Genomic DNA, 22,094 nt, shown 5'->3' on the forward strand with positions numbered 1-22,094 from the left:
TGAGCACTGAAAAGGATAAACAATCTTTCCTCTTCACCAGTCGCAAAACATATGCCAATGGTACAGAGACTTGGTTGCTGGCCGCCTGGCCGAAAGCAACACCTCCATCATGTCATCCGGGAGGTCCCAATCCTTATATCTGAACCTTACAGAAACCATGCGTGAAGGTTGAGAGTCTTGACCTCTGGATGGAGAACCTGACCTTCCTCTCGCGAGAGAAGATCCTCTCTTTGGGGAAGACGTATTGGAGGACAGATGGACATGTCTAGAAGGTCTGGGTACCATGCTCTCCTCGCCCAATCCGGAGCAATGAGGATCATGTGGGTCCCGAACCATGGTAACCTCCTGAGAACTTGAGGAATGATGGGGATCGGAGAAAACACGTACATTAACAGGAATTCCAAATCCACCACAAACGCATCTCCTAGAGCTCCTCTCGGAAGAAATTCCCCCAAGCAGTGCTTTCGCACTTCCGGTTGGCACCGGTCACAAACAGGTCCACCTGCGGGGTTCCCCAAAGGGCAAAGATCTCTTGTAGGACTTCCTGAGCTAGTTCCCACTCGTGGGAGACTGCACTTTGCCTGCTCAGAGTGTCTGCCGCCATGTTCTCCTCTCCGGCCAGATGAACCGCCGCTAGGGAGATTCCTTCTTGAATTGCCCAGAACCAGAGCTATGTGGCCTCTCTGCACAAAGGGAGTGACCCTACACCTCCTGTCTTGTTCAGGTAATGCATGGCCACCGTGTTGTCTGTCATTATCAGGACATTCTTTTCCTGTACAGATGTCCGGAAAGCCTTCAGTGCTAGCCTGATTGCTCTCAGCTCCAAATGAATGATGTGTAGTTTGGACTCCGATGGATACCAACGACCGCTGATAGTCAGATCATTGGTCTGAGCTCCCCACCCCATGAGGGAAGTGTCCGTCACTACCGTTAGATCCGGCAACGGTTGCCAAAAAGGCTCTCCCCCTTCATGAGATTTTCCGCACTGGCCCACCACAGAAGATCCTGCGAGACCTTGACCAGAACATGAAGGAGATCTGACATCTTGCCTGAGAACTGGGACCATTGAGTCCGGAGAGCCCACTGAAGGAATCTCATTCACCAGAAAAATGCAGGATGCCATGAGGCCGAGCAACCTTAAGAATTTGTAAGCCGGAAGACTCTGGCCTTGTAGAAATTTGGTGTCCATCTAGAGAATGTGTTGAGCCCTCAACTTGGGTTGCCAGTACATCCCCAAGGACGTGTTCAACACAGCCCCGATTTACTGGAGCTGTTGGGAAGTCGTCATATGCGACTTCTTGAAATTGAGGGAGAAGCCCAGTTTGTGAAGGGAGTGGCAGGTGACGCTGAGATGATCCAATGCTTGTTCGGGAGAACACGCCCTGATCAGCCAATCGTCCAGGTAGGGGTAGACGTGAATCCCCCCTCTCTTGAGATGCGCTGCCACCACCACCGTGAGCTTGGTGAAGACCCTCGGGGCAGAGGTCAACCCAAATGGCAGGACCCGAAACTGATAGTGCGAGCCGACAACAGCAAACCTCAGGTATTTCCTGTGCTTGAGATGGACCGGCACATGAAAATAAGCATCCTACTGGTCCAATGACACCAACCAATCCTGAAGCTGGAGGGCCTAAAAGATCTGAGAAAGAGTGACCATCTTGAACTTGTCCTTCCTGGGGAACTTGTTCAAGTATCATAAGTCCAAGATGGGTCTCAGTCCTCCGTACTTCTTGGGAATAAAAAGATACGGGGAATACCAACCCTTGTACCTTTCCGCCACAGGCACTGGTTCTATAACGCCTTTCTCTAGCAGTGTCAAAATCTCCTGCACAAGGAGCGCATCCGTAACCCTCAAAGAGTGCTTACCTGGTGGATTGTCGTAAGGCCGTCGTAGAAAAAGAAGGCAGTAGCCGTGGGCTATTGTTTCCAGAGCCCACGCATCACAAGTAATGGCTCGCCACACTTCTAGATGCTGAGACAGCCTTCCCCCTACCGGTGAAAAATGAGTCTAAGCCTCAGAGTGGTTTCTTAAACGGCTGCGGCAGTGCCTGATGGCAAAGAGGCTGCTGATTGAGCGGCTTTGGCACCTCTACTTCGAGGGAACTTACGTTGGCCCCTTTGACTGGCCATCCCTCTCTCCAAATGAGGAGTAGTAGTGAAAGAAACCACCCCTCCATTGCTGTCACCTAGGACGAAAAGGCTGGGTTTGTCCAACAGCTGCACCCAAAGTTTTGCCAGCTGCTTTGGCGGTATGCAACTTCTCAAGGCTCTCATCAGCCTTGCTGCCAAACAGATGAGACCCGTCAAAGGGCAGGTTGAGAAGACGAGCCTGCACATTTGGTGCAAACCCGGACTTCCGCAACCACGCAAACCTGTGCTTCACAGTGCTCGCAGCCATGGACCTGCTGACACTATCCGCAGTGTCAAACCCAGACTGAAGGGATTCAAACAGGGTATCCTTGCCATCCTTCACAATAGCCAGAAAGCCATCCCCTTCTTCCCCTTCGGGAATATGCTCAGCTGCTAAATAGATGCAATTCCACAGGGTGTGCGAAAACATTGCTAAGGCACAGGTGGACTTGGCCGATTTCAATGCCCTACTCCCAGCAGAAAATACCTTGCGTGCCCATCCATGCGCTTATCGTCCCCATCAGCAGGGATGTTAGAGTACGCCGCCTGCTTCGAGGTGACCATAGCCGCCTGAACCAAACTCTCCGGAGTGGGGTGTGTGTGTGGACAGGTAGCCGGGGTCAGATGGGCGGTATTTCTTCATTAACGACTTGTTCACTGCCGGAATAGTCTCTGGGGCGTTCCAAGTAGCAGCCACCCTCAATGCCACATGAAATGGCAACACCGGGTCAGTGGATGGACCCTGATCCAAAATATCTTAAGACCATCTTGATCAACCTGTACCGGAGGCCTGGACGAGCACAGGTACTCTACAACTCTCAACATTAATCTCTGATAAGAGGAGTCAACATGATCCCCGGATCTGGTTTGCCGAACTCCATCTCAGGGGAATTGTCAAGGCCACTGGCATCATGCAAAGACTGACACAAATCCTCCATCAGAAACATTAGGAGTCCCATACGGAAGACGAAAAAAGGGCCAACATCCTCATCGGATCTTTCTTCGTTCTCATAAATGTTCTGGAGGGACTGAAAGAAATCTTTCCTTGGGAGAGGAGTACACCTCTTTTCAGCTACAGGCATCACAGATTTAGAAGTAGCCTTCCTCAGAGGATCCACAACCTGTCATGATCTCTGCTTCCAAAAGATCAGGACTTGCCCGACTCCCTTGGAAGCAGACCCATAACCCCGGTTCCGAGTGCCAGCCAGTCCCAATTGGGACCTTTTGGACCCTGTCCTGGCGCCAGTGGCACCAGGCTCATAAAGATGCCCAGTCCCAGCGCTGGAAGCGCCGGGCTCATAATGCTTGGGTGGACTTACCTGCAGCAGACCATGCTGCTTACTTACCTGCCAGTTGAACCCCTGATCCTCTTCTGTTTGGGACTACTTTTCCTGTTGGGTGGGGCAGGAGCCACTCCCTAGGTTCAGAACACTGGAACTCTTCTGGAAAGCAGGAACTCTTTTCTTACCTAGGCGTGGCTGTGGAAGGAGACACCTAAGCACTACAGGAGGCTATTTAAACCACACCCGATGGATGAATCTTGCTTTGCGTTATTCTGCATTCTCTGCAGCAGAACGCTCATCGTGTCTTCTGCTTCTGATCCTGGGCCTAAGGGAACAAAGGCTTACCATCCTGGAATCCAGTCTTCAGCAGCACCTGTAAAGACAAAGAAAGAACAGGTTAGCACTACGGTCTTCAGTGGCAGCGCATCTCTTACCTGGTCCATCGGCTGTCACCAACGCCTCGCGCTGCATTCCGGCATCTGAAAGACAAAGGCTTACCTACTCTTCGCATGCTCCGGAGGTCTTCGCACTGCATTCCGGCATCTGAAAGACAAAAGCTTACCAGCTCTTCGCACGCTCCGGAGGCCTTCGGCGCTGCATCCCGCATCTGAAAGACAAAAGAAGGTGCGTTTAAAGACATTGGGCAACTTTATTACTCACGTGCCATTACTCCTTCCCACGCCGAATCCAGTGGGTATTCCAGCACCCTCCAGCTTCTCGAAAGCTCCGAACTTGTACCTGCAAGATAAAAGGGACAGTTAGTGCGCATCGTGAAGCAGGCTACAAGCGCTTACTTACGTGCTTCCAGGCGCTTCTATTCCTCACGCGGGTTCGATCCTCAACTCTCATCAGCCCGCCATCCGCCATCGCCGGAACCCTGCAAAACAAGAGATATCATTACAAAAGACTTTTAAGACATTTGAAGTGCCCAGAACTTACCGTTCGTGCAGTTAACGACGGACAGCAGTCCTCTGAGGTCAAGAGGCCTGCACCCTTATCCAGTGAAGAAACTGGTTACGGCACCCTGCCCCGAGGCAGATGGAGAGCCCGGCGTTCACTTACCTAAGGTGAGGGTGTTAACCTTTGGGGTTCTACAGGAGAAGAGAAAGGGAAGAGGAGAGAGGCACCCAATAACCCCAGTTCATTAATTCCATATTTTCTATCTGCAGACATCTTACGCTTCGAGTCAGACATACAGTGCACAGAGGTCCAGCCCAAAGAGCCAACCGTGTGTTACACATCACCTTTGAAGATACGGCATTCACCCAGTCAAGACCGGCGCCTCTGCGGGAATCAGGTGAGCGTTACACAACCTCAGGGACTCCGGTATATTCGGCCCAGATGGCGTTGATGGCTCCGACTTCAATGTTGCCAACGGCTTCGAGGGCCTGACCGGGGGCAAAGACCCGGCCGGCGCACCTGACTGGCATGGCGCCGATGGCGTTGACGCCTTCAAGGGCTTCGATGATTTTGCAGGCTTCGACGGTTTCGCCCAAGACGAAGACCGCGACCTGGCATGTCTCTGGTGATCACCCGATGCCTTGTCCAAACAGGGCCTCGAAGGCTCCCGATGTTCATCAGGCCGGCCACCCGGGCCCGAAGGCGCGCAAGCATCCGGCTGAGACCGTTCCCTGCCGGCTTCGTCAGAAGGCATGGACGGAACTGTGCCCTGGGACTGAAATAGCTGCAACATCTGCACCCGGAAAGCATCCCACTCCTCCAGGGTCGAGGATTTGGTGGGGGAGGTCATCTTTTTCAGGGAGGCGTCATCCGAAGAGGACGAGGAAGTCGAACAATGACGCTGCTTCCTGGACCGCCTCGACGAAGAGGACGAGTGGCACGAACCACTGCGGGACATGGACCGCTTGGACTTCTTCCGACGATAACAGTCCTCTCGGTCTAAAGACCAGCCGATTTAGATTCACAGGGCTTGGACACCCTGCCTACCTTCAATTTCCCCTTTCATTCCTGCAAAGCCTTGGCAATTAAAGACTGACACTTCAAACAGTTATCCGTAGCGTGGCCTTCGCCAAGGCACCACAGACAAATACGATGCAGGTCCGTGATCGACATCTTGGAGCCGCAATTCCAACACTTCTTGAAGCCAGACTGCGGGGTCGTCGGGGTAGAAGAGGAAGACATAATACGCTGAAGTTAACAGTAACCACGAGGTGCGCAGAGTTTTACGAAGCAATCACGTTTGCAGAAAAAACAGAACTGAGGATACGGGCACCGTGTGTGCTACTTATAACATCCAATGACGTCACCTTCGACAGAGGCCTTTGAGGGACATCGACCCGACGCCATCGAAGCAGGGCGCCCTCTGCCGAAATAATGTATGAAGCAGCACAACTGTGGACATTACATGTCATAGATGAGGAATACGTTGGAGGAAACAATCCATTCGAAATCCAGATTTTTATTTCAGTTGACACAGTCTGGGGCCAGTATGAGTCGCAAGAAGCGTCGACCAAGAGTTTAAAAAATAATTGGGTGTCATCGCAATAGCAGCAAATATCAACATTTAACTTGCTTAACAGGTCATGAAAGAGTTTCATGTAAATGTTAAACAGCAGAGGGCAATGAGTAGAACAATGGGGAATGCCATATTTGCAAGAAAAGAAATTGAACTGAATACCGTCCAGGAAAAGACAATAGGATCAGTTTGAGAAGAATGGCACAAAACATGCCAAAGTTGTATCAGACACCCTTGCTACTGAGTGTAAACCTGGCGATCCAGGGTATTGATGACTGCAGAGAAATCTAAGAAAGCTAATAATGAGGATTCATGGTCATCTAGGTTCCAGAATAACTGCTCCCCATCTAACAGGGCAATTTCTGTACAAAAGAAAATCTAATGCCCGACTGTTGAATGTCTGAGAGTCCATGGATATCTACACATTCTTAAAGTTGAATAAAAGCAATTTTTTTTTTAATTCTTTATTCATTTGATTTAACATGAAAATTACAATGGTACCAAAGGGAGGATGCTCCTTCGAGATACAATCACCATCAAGCTAAACCAGAGTCTTATGAGGCAGTGTCCTTGATAGTCCACATCCATGAGGTTTGGTGGGGAAAAGAAAATGGCTTTACTCTTGCAACCATAACCAAAAGCAAGCTGCACCTGTGGCGCATCAACAGAATTGCAGCAAAGCAACCGCAACCCTTCTGTGGGCCTTGCATTGCGAGGGGGTCCACATATCACAGAACATGCAACAGATGAGTTCACAACGCTAGAACCTCAAAGGTCTGCTATTTATACCATACTTGTCACACCAATAGGCCATCAAATTACCACACAAACAGTATAAAGGAGACAAAACTCATGCAACTCCAAACCCATCATCCAGCATCTTCATCAGGTGGTTACTCTGCAGTGATAGATTTCAATAGTTTATCTGCCCCTTCCACATCCCAAAAGAGATACTCCTGCCCATTCCAAGTCACTCTGAGTTTAGCTGGATGTTGAAGGCCCGCTTTAACCCCACATTCCAAAAAGGCTTTCTTCACAACATTCTTTTCTCGTCAGTGGCTGAGGAGAGGTCGGGAAAGAGGAGGATGTTGCGATTGTGGAATTTCAGTGTCTTCTTGGCCGCTGCCGCCTTCAAGATCCTCTCCCTGCCACAGGCATCACTCAGGCTCACTAGTAATGTAGGGCCCACCTCTGGCAACATTTCGCTTTTGACACCGCAGTTTTAAGCCTGTAACATTTATCGACATATATGGGATCTTCTCCCACGTCCAGCACCAGCTGCTCCGGGAGCCAAGTCAGTCCTCCCCCTCTGCACCCTTAGGAAGGTCAATTATGCATAGCGTGCATCGCATTTTCTAAAATTTCAAGTCTGCTGTCTGTCGCTCTGTTACCATTCACCACTCCTTCCATTTCACTTTTACGTTGCTGCCCCTGCGAGAGCATCTGTACCACTTGCTTGTCCAATTCATTGGTCTTTTGCTCTATCATGGAGGTCCTTGTTTCCAACTGAGCTACCTTTTCCGTTAACCTATCCATTTTTCCCTCCAGCCGGGACATTAACTGTTCTATAAGGCCCAGAGTGGTCATAACCGGGTTCTGGGGTGCAGTCTTCTCTGGGGCGCGTTGGGCATCCCGGGTGCAAAGAAGTCTACCACCTCCTTTGTTTGCTTCTTCCCCTTACCCGAAGCCATTTCTCTCTGCTAGTTTAAGATGACTGGCCCCCGGGGCTACTGCGCCGGATGATCAAGCCCCCTTGTAACCTCCCCCTAGCCCACGACAAGCAGTGGGCGAGAGAAGCAGAAAAAGAAGATCTCCACCACACCACAGTATAATGCAGCGCCCAGGCTCACTTCTTTCCTATCCCTGCTGGGATCACTTCACACAGATTCCTTTGCGGGCGGGTCGCAGTCAATCACCTTCAGTTCTGCGACGTATCCGCTCCTTAACGTTCCGACCTAAATCCCTCCATGCTGAGCGCCAGTACAGTGTCCCGCAGGCGTTATCCGCTATGATACTTGGGTGTCCAGCTGTGGCAGCAGTTTCAGGGCCAGAACCATGGCAGTGTGCCACAGAGCGGAGCATCCAACTCCTCACACGGGACCCAGTGAGAGTGGGCCAACCACCGTCGGCACGCACCATGGGCGCACACCCGCAACTCCTGCCGGAGCACACACCGGCTAAGCCCAGTATCGCTCACCAACGCGGAGATCTCCGATCTGGAGCATGCGATCTGTCCACTCCAGCGGCCACTGCTGCACCATGGTCAGATCAGCGTCCGACCTGATTTGCAAGGTCCCTCACCACTGAGCAAAGGCTCCCTGCTCGCTGGGCCTAATTTCATAATGCAGAGCTTCACTTCTTTGCAGCCATCTTGTTCGGGCTCTCTAGTGCCCCCAAAAGCTATTTTTTAACATTCTACCTACATAATGAATATTAGCTACAGGCATGAATTTACTAGGCTGATCTGGATCTAGCGTTACGTTATGTTACTCATATTTATAACACGCACATACATTAGAAGGCATCTTGTCGAGAGGATAGTCACAGTAGCACAACATCAATCTAGGGGACTAATGAAAGAGCAGAGTTTTTAACAAGTGCCAGAAGTGCAGGTGGCACGTGGTCAGCCTCAAAGTTAAAGGGAGACCATTCCATACCTTACTAGCAACCACTGAAAAGACTCAACCAACCACTCTTTGAAGACGAAATCAGGGGACAACGAGCAATCACTTCTTGACCGAAGAGGGCGGCCAGGAATATAAGGAGTGAATTTATCCCAAAAAAAAATAAATCGGCACCAGCCTGGTAGTATGCCCGGTGAACAAGACAGAGATTCTAAAACTATTCTTTGTTTCAGCGGGAGCCAGTGCAAATGTGGCCGTATGCATAGCACTGGCCAAATGTCGGAACCACAAGAGGTGGCTGTGGCTGTCCGAGCAGCCAGGTTCTGCAGCAGTTGCAGGCAATGGATTAGGCCCAAGGGCTGGGACAGGTAGAGAGCATTACAATAGTCCAGCCTGCTGGAAATAAGAGAAGCCACAACTGGAGGGTAAAGAGAAGGAGGACGAAAGGGCAGGATCCTCCAAAGGACCCTCATAAGAAGTAGCCAGTCTGACGCAATGCACTCACCTTTGACGCCATGGACAGAGAAGCAGAGTGATAGACCCCAAGATTTGTAACTGCTGTCACTTGAATAGTAAAGTCACCCAGTGAGGATGGCGAGAAGACGGAGTACCAAGAACAGGATTCAGAGGAGCCGCCCACCACCAGGACCTCAGTCTTGTCAACGTTGAGTTTGAGCCAATTGGTGCCCATTCACTCCCCCACAGTCGCCAGGCAGTCACAAAGACGGGACGACACCCATGGGCGTAATTTTAGGGGGGGTGGGGGTGTTTGTCCCCCCCAACTTTCATGGCACACCCTTTTGTCCCTATTCATTTGGCTGGGGCACCTTTTCTTCAGATGTCATGCCCCCCCCCCCCAAAATTTTCAGAAAAGTTACTCCACTAACGACACCTCCTCCCGGTCCTGATCTAAACAGACCATGATCTGCGTGTCATCCGCGTATGAGTAGCACCTGAAGCCGTGAGAGCAGATGAGGTCAACAAAAGGCTGAACGTAGTTTCTTTTAAGAGAGATGTGATGGGGATTTCTTTACAAATGATGGAATAACGCCTGAATCAAACAAATCCTTGATCAATTAAGTGAAAATTGGATTAGAGGGTTAGGGTGAAAGAATCATTTTCAAAAGGCTTTTTGAGATTTCTGAGCTTGGTCAATTTTAAGGAGAGAAATACATATATCTTTTTTTTATCTTGTTTTTATCAATATTTTCATTATTATAACATACAAAATCACCCGCCACTCTCCAACTCCCTTCCTTCTTCAGAACCCCCCCACCTCCCAGACCACCCCTGGGCAGCTACCCCTTCAGTACAAACATTCCTTTACAATCCAGATAGATGTACATTAATTTAATAAGTCCAACATCTGTATTCTTTGCAGGCACCAGTTCTCCCGAAAGTCATTAAGCAAGAAGTCCAGCACAAACTCCCAATCATTCTTAAATTTCTTTTGTTCTCCTTGTAATACATAAATAACCCATTCCAGAGAAACATAATGCCACATTTTCGTTAGCCACTCGTGTTCTTTTGGGACCATGGATTGTTTCAATTTTTGCGCTATGAGTGGCACAAAGGCAACCGTCAGTGTCATATATGCTTTCCTTTGCTTCTTTTCAGTTAAAACCTCCAGGCCCAACATTGCCTCTCCTATGCCTCTTCATAACTAGAGACCAAAACTCTCATACATTGCATTGTTGACATTTCCCCCAAAAACTTTTTATTTTCGGGCTCTCCCACCATATATGGACCCATGTTCCTTTTTCTTTGAATCCCTGCCAGCATTTGCCCAAAACATTCTTATAAAACGTGTGCAACTTCTCCGGCGTTAGGTGCCATTGTACCATCACATTCACCACATTCCCGTATCTGAATTGCCCGCATCAGTTTTGGGATTCCCTTCAAAACCGCCAACCACTGGGTCTCCGTTTTAACAGTACCTGTATCTTTCTCCCATAGCTTCACGTATCCCTATTCCACTTGACTTAAATTCCCTCCAGTTATCTTGCACAATACCCCAACCATATGTCTATTGCCTGAATTTGTAGTGATAGATTTCTCAAATGGGGATAGATCCCCTATTATGAAGTGCTTGTTGACCATTAGAGAATGTCGTAATCAACAAAAACTTTGGCTTGCTTTGTTGAAATGTTCTAATCTCCTGACCCTCTATCATGTCACCCATCTTCAGACATCCCACTTCCTCCCATTTCTTAAATGCATTCTGTTCCAATCCCGTAGTAAACTGGGGATTACGAAAAAGAGGTGTGAAGGGAGAGGGAAACGTGGCGTTTCCTGATCACTTCACCACAGCATCCCATACCTGCGCCATCAACGCTGTAATTTTGCTTTTGTACATGTTAATGGGACAATCCTGCTTTTGACACCATAACACTTCGTGAAGGGGTTTACCAACTACTGCTCTGTCCATTCGTATCCACATTTTCTGTGTCCCCTTTAGACCATTCCCTAATAATCCTCAATTGGGCCGCCTGATATTAAAGGGGTAGTCCAGTAAAAAAATGTATTTTAAAAATAGATAGGGAACATTAAAAAAATAATACTAGCACTTTTTTTTTTAAACTTCCTATGTAAGATTTTGAGCTATTCAAGCTCAAAATTCGCAAAAGCAAGCACATGGGCGCATCCATTTTGTGAAATGGATGCCCGCCTGTGCTGGCTTTTGCTTTTGCGGCACTAATGAAGGAAAAGCCAGCCAGCTGTAGTAAACAAAAGCTACCGCTGGGTGGCTTTTCCTTCATTGGTGCTGTTCGCGGAGGACGGGGACCAGAGAAGGAAAGCTGCAGCTGAATCTCGGTAAGTGCTATTTATTTTTTTTAAAAAAAATAAGCACTAGCTGTGTTTTTTTTCCTAAGTTTTCCGGGATGGAGGAGCCCGGAAAACTTAGAAATAAAACCGCAGCTTTAAAAACGTTGTATTTATGTTTGCGGTCGCTTTTGAAGCGACCGCAAACATAAATACAACGTTGTGTTTGAAAACGCTGCGGTTTTTCTTTCCAAGTTTCTCAGGCTCCTCCGGCTCGGAGGAGCCTGAGAAACTCGGAAAGAAAAACAGCAGCGTTTTCAAACACAACCGTGTTGTGTTTCTGCCTGCTGTGGCTATCACTTTGGGTCTCCGGTGCTCCCCTAGTACGCGGAGCACCGGAGACCCAAAGTGATAACCACAGCAGGCAGAAACACAACACGGTTGTGTTTGAAAACGCTGCGGTTTTTCTTTCCGAGTTTCTCAGGCTCCTCCAAACCGGAGGAGCCTGAGAAACTTGGAAAGAAAAACCGCAGCGTTTTCAAACACAACGTTGTATTTATGTTTGCGGTCATTTCAAAAGCGACCGCAAACATAAATACAACGTTTTTAAAGCTGCGGTTTTATTTCTAAGTTTTCCGGGCTCCTCCATCCCGGAAAACTTAGAAAAAAAAACGCAGCTAGTGCTTATTTTTTTTTTTTTTTAATAAATAGCACTTACCGAGATTCAGCTGCAGCTTTCCTGCTCTGGTCTCCGGTCCCCGTCCTCCGCGTACAGCACCAATGAAGGAAAAGCCACCCAGCAGTAGCTTTTGTTTACTACAGCTGGCTGGCTTTTCCTTAATTAGTGCCGCAAAAGCAAAAGCCAGCACAGGCGGGCATCCATTTCACAAAATGGATGCGCCCATGTGCTTGCTTTTGGGAATTCTGAGCTTGAATAGCTCAAAATTTTACATAGGAAGTTTTTAAAAATAAAGTGCTAGTATTATTTTTTTATGTTGCCTATCTATTTTTAAAATAACATTTTTTACTGGACTATCCCTTTAAGTTTTGAAAAGTGGTGCCTCCACTTTGATTTTCTCCTCTTCCCTGATCCTAGACAACAATGGCTCAAGATGCAGTGCATACAATATCGGAGATAACGGGTACCCTTGTTTGGTCCCCCGGGTAACCCAAACCTCATGGGAGCGGTTCCCCAATAATAGCTAGTCGTAGAATTGGGGATTTATAGTTTGCTCTTACCATTTGCAAGAACCTTGGACCAAAACATATAGTCTAAATTGTTAAGAATAAAAAGGACCATTCAACTTGATCAAACGCATCTTCGGCATCAAGCGTTATTCCACCTGCTGATAGTCTCGTCTTATTTATTTTCTCTATCAAAAGGCTCACCCGTCTAGTGTTGTCGAATGTTTGCCTTTACATAACAAACCCTGATTGATCAGGGTGAATTAGTAATGGTCCTAGCCTTCCCAGTCTGGTTGCTAATATTTTAGTATAAAGCTTGGCATCAATATTGATGAGCAATGGGTCGATAGGATCCACATGGAGTACTATCCTTCCTTGGCTTTGGGAAGAGCACCACCTTTGTCTCTTCCATTGAGGGTGTAATAGTACCCTCCCCCTGAAGGAATTAAACAGTGAAGTCAACACTGGGATTAAGTCTTCCATATAAATCATATAAAATCTAGCAAGGAAACCATCTGGTCCCGGAGCCTTGTGGAGAGGCAAATACTTTATTGCTTCTCATACTTCAGCCAGTGTTCTCTCACCCTCAAATTCTTCCCTGTCGGCTAGAACTAGTTTGTTTCGCCAGCATTGTTCCAAGTAAGTTGTTTCTACTTGGGGGTCTGGGCGATCCGAAGTATATAACGCAGAGTAATACTCTGTGAATGCTCCTATTATATCTCTAGAAGTAATTGTACTTTTTGACCGACTAGAAATGGTCGCAAGGACCAAAAGTTCTAAAAAATGCTACTGCCAAAGGTTCGAACACCAAAAGTTCGAACGTTTGGTGGTAGCACTGCAGGTGAGTAAAAAAAAAAAAAAAACATTGCGGGGGCTGCAGGGGTGTCCCCCGCAACACCCCGCTCACTATACTTCATAGCAGAGTGAGCAGGGGTTGCAGGGGAAACCCCTGCAGCCCCCATAGTATGTACGTGTGTTCCCATGAGAAAGGTGCAAACTTTTGGTGATTCGCACCTTTTTCATGCGAACATTCCGGCCGCGGTCGGATCACTTAAAACACTCTAGAAGAGGAGCTAATTTTACCTTGCCCAGATTGGATAGTGCGAATAATCTTGGCTTCATCCTTCATTCAAACTTGACATGCCAGCAGGGAGTCAACCTTATTGGCTTTGATATAATGGCTCCGTCTTAAATACAACAGGGCCTTCTCAGCATGCCTTGTCTGTAATAGATCTAATTGACCTCTAAGGTACCTGTGTTTTTTCTGTATTCATGCCCCCTGATTTGTTTCCATCTCCTTCATGACTTTTTCTCCCTTCGGCTTTTTTCGCAATTCGTTCTCCCCTCATGGTTGCTTTGAAAGTGACCCAAAACCATCTTTCAGGTGTATCCGGAGTCCCATTTAGTACAAAATATTCTTTAATTTTATCCCGAATTTCTTCACCCATTACCTGTTCTTTTATTATATGTTCCAGGAATTTCCAATGCCATAACCCTGACCCTTCGTTTCCCTGGAGAATTGTTAGCTTTAATGGTGCATGGTCGTATAGGGCTATTGGGCTCATGTCCACCTGTTGTATTCTTCCCAACAATGAAGCAGAGATTCACGCATAATCTAAAACAAAATAAAAAACTCTATCCTTGAAAATGTCCGATGGACGGATTAATAAAACGTATAACCTTTGTCCTCGTGCTGAGTCTCTTTCCAAGCATCTATTAATGATAGGTTGGCCACAGGCATTTTACATTTTTGCTTTGGGGGTATTTGCAATGTCTGTCCTACCTTTCTCCTATCAACCTGAGGATCCCTGGCCATATTAAAATCCACAGTCAGGATAATTTGTCCTACTGCAAACCGTTCTAGCTTGCCCAGTACCCGTTGCAAGTACACATCTTGCCCTGAGTTTGGAGCATATATTGCAGCAATCATATAACTCATTCTCCCCAATTATATTGTAATGAATAAATATCTACCCTCGTTGTCCATTTCATTTGCCAATATATTCTAACCAACCAACCTTTCAAGGCTATTAAGACACCTCCCTTCTTTCCCTTATCGTATGATCGAACAATATGTGGGTAACCATATAATTTCAGTTTATTCGCATCTTTCCTTGACACATGTGTCTAATGAAACGTCACTACATCGGTTTCTCTTGACTCAAAAAATGAACCAACTTTACGTATTTTGACAGGGGAGTTTAAAACCCTAATATTCAAGGATAGAACTTGTATTGTTTTTTTCCTCCCAATATTTTTATATATCTATATATATACACACACACACACACACACACCTGACCGACCCCTCCCCCCAGCACAATTACCCCGAACGCTCCCAAACTCCCCCCCACTACTCCCCCCTCTTCTCCCTGGTCAAGCCCAACCTATTACCCTTCCTTCCACGCATTGCGGCGTGGCGGTTGAGCCCCACTAAACACCCGGAGATTAGTTGTGTGGGGCTACCTGTACCCAACAACCCCCCCCCCCGATTCCAAGCGCCAAGACCTTTTCCCCCTTCCTCCCGCCGCCTCCTTTGCTTGAGCGTCTTGCCCCGCAACATATTTGTCCACCACAACCATGACTACAGTCCCATAATTTGCAGATTTAAAGACATAATACATTAGCTTTCACATTTTACCTTCTCCGTGACCATGGATGCCATACTCGGTTGACACTTCCTTGGAATCATTCTCTCAGTGTTTTGTCTCGAGACGATTTAGTCCAGTCCCATCATCTGAAGCTCCCTTTTTCTTGGACTTTACGAGCTTCCTTTTGATGTTTCCCTTTGTCTTGTCTCTTCAATATCTATAAGCCTTCTTCACAGGAAGTGACCTGATGTTGTCCTTCCCATGTAAACAAAAGTCTGAAAGGGAATGTTCATCTGTAACCAACTTGGTTTTTAATTAAAACATTTACTGCTGGACCCATTAGTATAAGCTTCAACAAAGATACTTGCGCCAAGTCTTGATACAACTGGATTTCTGATCCGTTGACTTTAATAGGGTTTGCTTTTCTTGCTGCCTTTAGGATTGCCTCTTTCTGTCCAGATCTTTCAACTGCAGCAACCTCTCGGGCCTTGATCCTGGATCTTTGCGTTTTTGTTGTTCTTAATTCCCGGCCCTCAATCGTTTCCGGGAGTGATTTGACCCGAATGTTGGATCTCCTTGATCGGTTTTCAAGAGCTTCCATTTGTATTTCCATATTTTGAGTCACCATTGCCAGCTGATCAGTCAGTAAATCTATTTTGCGTGCGTCTTCCACAATATCTTGAATCGCTGTCTCGTTTGTTTCTATTCGATCTGCTAGATAATTAATGTCGCTTTTCTCCTCCTGTAGAGATTGGTCAAGTTCTGTTCTTATAATTGCAAATTGTACCTGCAGCATTTCCGTCATTTGATCCTTAAAATCATTGAAGCATTGTTTATTTACTTCAGTTGTAGAATCTTGCTCTGGCGTCTTTGGTAATTATATGGGTCCTGATACTTGGTGAGTTGACGGGCGTTCATCAGTAAAGCGCCTCCTATCCTTCATTAAGCCATAATTTAGGGAGCGTCCCTTCTTGTTTTTTCTTTTGCAGTTTGGGGGTGGGGACCCCCTCCAGTGGTTCTTTTGATCTGTTCAGGGACATTATGAAATAAATCTGTAATCACAAACTTGCCAGTTATATTCTTATGACAAAGGTGGAATCTTAACCAATGCTGCTCTAGCCTCACAGGATAGAAGAGTTCTTAATCCACTCCCAATTTTAACACCACCGACCTCAGCACGGGTCACAGGTAAAGTCTGTTGATACACGCAATCTGGGGTTGATTTGTTTCCCTGAGATGACTGCTTTCCATGAAATGCCTGGATTGCTTATAGGTGCAATACAACTGCAGAAACCTTGGGGTCACTTCAAACGATGCACAATTGAAGTACTCACCAATCAGCAGGCTTAGTATTTCCACCCACTTTGTTCTAGGGCGCTCATGTTTCCTTTGACCAATAAAGTGGTAGCACAGGTCTGCCTTACTACTTGGCAGTCACTTGTCAGTCTCCTAAAATTACACCACAGCATGAATAGTGCACTCTGGGTCTTACCGGCTCCTGTGCCATTGCTATTTCTGGGACCACGCACTCCCTTTGTTATTCAATCAGGTCGACAAATATGTCTTGCCGGTACCTTCTCGGGAAATTCCTCTTCTAAGATAGTAATGTGCTGCAATTGTTCCGAGCGGCAGTTCTATTGTAAGCCCGGTAATCTTCTCTGGCCACGCTGGGAGGTGCCACACCCTGACAACACTTCACAAAGGTCGCCGTTGGTTGTTGCTGTTGCGCCACCAATAACCACTCTTTAAACGCTTCTCTGCGGTTGTGAGATCTTAATGAGAACAATTCAGTAGTTGTCTTGTATGTTGGGGGCTCATCTATTTTTCCAGAGCTGCCAAGGAGGAGCCCTCTTCACACTCTCGACGGCCATCTAGGAATCTCAAAAAATATATTTTGGCTACCACAATTTCCAATTTCTAAGTTAGATGTAACTTCTTTTGGGCAATTCAAATTGTTATCAGATTTATCTTTTTGCCATAGTTAGTAGAGGTGGTGTCCTTCTTGAAGTCATACAAAGAGATTTGAAGCAAACAAGGGGTGGTTGATTGATTAGGTCTACCTCAGACAGGTCTCAAGGCCTAATTTTCAAAACCAGATATGACCAGCTGAATAAATGGTATCTGGTCTCATGCCTGATGCACCCCTGACCAAAAGCTTTGAAAGACGAGAGCAAATGTTTAATGTGGCGACAACCACCAATTGGGAAGCCAAAGAAATAGGTGAATAGACGCCACATTGTGATTGGGGATTTGCTTGCTCACTATCCTTAAAACCTTTTAGACGTTCTGCTCCATTAATTGATAGCACCTAAATAACAGTCTCAAAGCACAAAGGAGAAACCAACCTGAATACAAAGTCTAGCCTGAAACTAACCCACCTACACCACAATGGATGCTGAAGGTCAAACACCACATGGACTGTACCGGTTCTAACGTTACTGGATGGGAATGGAGAAGCAGTACTCCTTCCCTTTGAACCATCTCGACAAGTCTAGTCACAAGCCTTCAAGAACTCCCGATCCTAGAAGACTCAATGAGCAGACTATTTCCAATGAGAACCTATGAGGCTAGAAACTCTCTAAAACCAAATTACTTACCTATCATCTGCTTGAAGAGCTTTCAAGACAAACTATATTTTCATATTCACCAATTTACTTATTGTTTGCTTGTTAGGCACTTATACAATAAGAAAATACTGTTTGAAAGCACCCACAGGGCCGGGAGCGAGGGAGGGAAAATGTTAAAAAAATAATATTTAAAAGCAGTAGGGGTGGGTGGTAGAAGGGACGTACCTACTGTGCTTTGTAAGAATTCAGAACGTGCAAGTGCAGCAAGGAAGAGGGTAGAGAGGGTAAGTGCTGGGGAGTCTGAGCTCATGGGTGAGCCACAAATGAAGTGGTAGGAATGTTGAGTGCTACACGGACTGGGGCCGTGGGAGGTGTAAGTGCGAACCTCCAGGGCAGAGGGTGTGCAGATGCAAGTGCTGTGGATTGACAGGTGCTGGGCAGAATTGGTGTGGGAGGTTGGGGCCCACGAAGGTGCATAAGGGGCCAGGACACTGATTGCAGCAACTGTGGAATTAGCAGAGGAGAGAAGATGGGAAGGCGGGAGAAAAGAGGAAAGTCTTCAGAAGCTTTCAGAATTTGAGAAGATCCTGTTCAAGGCGCAGAGGGAGGGGGATGCTATTCCATAGGAGGGAGCCCGCTAGGTAAGTGAACGACCACCTATTCTCTGTTTAGCAAAGCGCTTTACACAGAGAGAGTTGGTGCTAGAGGAACATTGTGGTCTAGAAGGAGAGTATTTGGTGAGATAGAGCTGAAGATAGTGTGATCCCAGGGCCCAGACAGCCTTGTGGATGATGCAGAGGGATTTGAATTTAATGTGCAGCAACCGAGAGCCAGTATAGACTTTTTAGTGCAGAAGAGATGCGGTCCCTGGGCTTAAGGCCAAGGATAAGTCTTGCTGCCCTATTCTGGATTAGCTGGAGAGGTTGCAGAGTGAAAGATGGTAGATTCAGGAGAAGGCTATTGAAGTCAAGCCTAGAGAAAACCAAGGCTTGACGAGTGGCCATTCCCTCTAATCATGAGTACTTTAATACTCTGTATTCATGTCCACTGTGATGCTGGCAACTCATGCTGTCTAATTAAAAGGCATTTTTGCTACAGATTTTTGAGTGGAACTCTGTAAAATCATCAGAATATACCTTTTTCATAATGTTTGGTTTCTACTTCTGGCTCCTCTTTATGATCATTCTCCTCTTCTTCATCTTCCTCATCTTCATCATCTTCAGACTCTGCTCCACTGTCACTGCTTTCTGCTTTTCCATTTACTGCCTTGCAGTTAGGGGTGGAGGTGAGAACACTGTTGAGTTCTAAATAAAGATGCAATTACAATTAATGCATACGTATTGAAATCGCACCCCAAAAAAATTGTGTTGAAAAAGATACCCAACGAAATAATCTTGGTTTACTGTTACTCCCACTTTCCAGGTAATGCTATTCCATCTACTCTATTCCCATCTATTTTCAGTTTTACCTGCATCATAACTTGTAACCTCAAGGGCTCAGTCTCCTTTGAGATTATTTCTACTCCGAGTTGCTAATGGCTCTCTGAGAGATGCATTTACAGAACACTATTCAGTCTAGCTAGATGGAAACATAAGGCACAGAAGTTCATTGGTGGAATACGCTGAAATATATCAGGACATGATTAGACTCAAAACATTCAGTGCATAGAAATTAAAGCTGAAGTAAGGTAATTTAATAACTGAAACATGGAAATGTGTGTGCTTCTGTTAGTTTACACCTGTCAAAGTTCTCAGTGAGACACAAGACAATTACAAAAATGGTTTTACAAAAACAAGCAACTGTAGCTTGCAGTCTAGGCGGGGCTACTGTTCACCTTTAAGTTGACCTTTGTGTTGGCTCGCCCACCTCCTTAGTCCAGTCTCTCTACTCGGACCGTATTACTGCAGAGCCAATTCACTATAGCCAAGGTACCCCTACTGTTTGGTTTATCCTTATCCTCGGGGGGGTCTTAAAGTCTGTGGTCTTATTTTTTGTGCTTCTCAGGGACTTCCTAGGTGACCTAACTCTGTAGCTGACTGCCCTTGGTCCCCTTTCCTCTGGATGACTGCCCCTCAACCTTTCCTCACTCAACCATACCGACGTCAGTCGCCTCTCTTTTCCACCCTCCTCCCTCTGTCTCTCTCTACACTGTGCCTCCTGCTCTCATCACTCCCTCTCCCTTCTCCTGTTTATACTCTCCAGCTCCCTTTTGATCTCGCTCCTCCCCACACTGCACTTACCTACACTCTCCTCAATCCTCCGGCTTCTCATTTCTCTCCTACTCCTGCCTCTACTCGCCCACCCACGTTATCTTAAGTCCCTCCAACTGCTGCCGCTACTCTTCCACCCAGTGCCTCTCACTTTCCCTTAGCCTACTTTATTCTACCGTCAGTTCACTCACATCACTCCTACTCTTACCTTTATTCTTCCACCCTTGTGCCTCTCGCTTCTCTCTGTATAGTTCTCACTTCTACTCTCAACACCCCTCCCCTCTCAAATGAACTTCAATCACTTTTCACTTACAGCCCATCCCTACTTCACTATTTAAATGCGCTACAAAAGTGACCACCAAGTCCTTCTCGAGTAGCTACACATTCCACTCTGGTCTTTTGGTCCTTCTTCAACTCCTCTCAAAACTCAACTGTACACCTCTCACAGTCAACTGTGAGACTGCTGGCTTTTTATAGCCCTCCACTTGCCCCCTAAAAGCTTCTCCATGATCCCTTTAGTTATCCGAGTCAGATGCTTCTGTGGGACAATCTCCCAGATATCCCGTTGTGAGCTGGGACTTTCCCTGGAAGTGTGCATAAGGACATTTAGTTCCGCCCCATGTTAAGTCTCCATCTATGCCATGCAGTTAAAGTGGTGGTTTGTTCTCTGTTCCCCTGCTGTATCAAGACAGACTCTGCCTACAAAGGTTTTAGGGGAGCGTTTTCTGGTGTCCCCTAGTGTTGGTCAGCTCCCTGCTGTTTACAGATGTACAGCCTCTGCTCAAATATTTCTCTGTAGCCAGCCTGTGGTTTGTGGGGTAGGTGTTGGGTCTTCCATTTGGCTCCCAAATGGGGAAGAATAGTTCATTTCCATTTGAATAACAAGCCTGTTTCTCCTGTTCCAGGCTGTCTCTGATATGTTGGGCCCTTGTGCATTGTGGTACTTGTACTTTTTCTCTGAATAGGACTGCATTCCAGGAACTAGTATCCATCTCGGGGGTCTGAGGAGTCTGGTGCGTTCTAGAAGCTGTAGTTGTTTGGGAACCACCAGAAAGAAGAAAAAAGAGCTGGGCAGGACAGAGGCTGATGGGCACAGGGTTAGACACAGGCACCAATTTACCTACATATCTCCACACATACCAGTGTGTCTTGGAGGGAATTCTCCCTCAACTCCCACCCACATTACCTTTGGGGCAGATCTGGCTCTGTCTTGGTAGGCCAAGAACAGGTTGAGAGTGATCACTGGGCCCCCTTGACAGAGTCAGACCCATAGCACTCATATCAACACCCTGAGTTTTATAAAGAGTTTTCCAAAGAGATATAGCCTTCATTGCTCTGATCAAACCCAGACTGAGATGGTTTATAGTGATAATTTCGAATACCAAAATGTCGAAAGTCTTAATTTCGAAAAAATATCGAAAAAAAAATAATCGAATTTCTTTTTCACTACGTTTTTAATTCGAAAAGGGGCGGTTCCTCCCCCAACCCCCCCTTCTTTTTACCTTTTTTTTACTCGCGAAACCCCCCAAAAAATATATAAATAAAAAAATAAAGAATTCAATATTTTTTTTCCGACATTTTTTCGAAATTGTCTTTCGACATTTTTTTTCTCGAAATTATGACTGAACACCGACTGAGACAGCAGTTACTGACTTACCTACAGAACCGGTCATCAACATTTGATATATCGGCCAAGACATGATACACCTTTTGCACCAAATAGGAACCCTGCATGTCAGGAAGCAGTCTTCAACACATTCTTTTTTTCTCATTGCTATAGGTCTAAAGGCAAACTAACTGCACTGCTCCATGGTGTCTCGCTAGACGCAAATCGTACAGGCACAAGGTTTCAGCCATATCAAATCATCTTTAGAGCAGGAACTCAAGGACCTCCCCAAGGCACTCAATGACATCCCCAAGATGGCACAGAGTGCATAGTGACATAGCATGCGGAGTATTGTGGAAATGGTAATGTAGAGGTTTAAATATTCAACTTTAAAAAGGGTACAGTAATTGGAGATTGGATTGTGCCTCTGCTTCAATGCTACTTTTTTATTGCGGAATGTTATTACCGAAAATGTTTAATCCAAGAGACTGCCAACAATTTACTTTTGAATTACTGCCCTGTGGTTCATTATTCTGTTATGTTTAAGCTGGAGGGCATGCATATTAAGAGCATTGCTGGAGTATTACCAGCTGTATTCAATTGATGAGCCCCAGGACTACAAGTCTCAATGCATTTGATTGTGAAATGAAAGCCCAGAC

General features: G+C 46.4%; 1 protein-coding gene across 6 annotated transcripts in view; it reads right to left on the reverse strand.

Annotated features, from left to right (window-relative positions):
- ACBD5 (acyl-CoA binding domain containing 5) overlaps positions 1-22,094 on the reverse strand; it is an 803,722-nt gene that overhangs the window by 440,867 nt on the left and 340,761 nt on the right. For all 6 annotated transcript variants that reach the window (XM_069648118.1, XM_069648119.1, XM_069648117.1 and 3 more), the window contains one exon: positions 18,756-18,923. In XM_069648118.1, coding sequence (XP_069504219.1) covers positions 18,756-18,923 — 168 coding nt within the window. The remainder of the gene's footprint in view (positions 1-18,755; positions 18,924-22,094) is intronic.

This window comes from Ambystoma mexicanum, chromosome 2q (assembly GCF_040938575.1).
Source record: "Ambystoma mexicanum isolate Mex_15411 chromosome 2q, UKY_AmexF1_1, whole genome shotgun sequence".
Classification (NCBI taxonomy): domain Eukaryota; kingdom Metazoa; phylum Chordata; class Amphibia; order Caudata; family Ambystomatidae; genus Ambystoma; species Ambystoma mexicanum.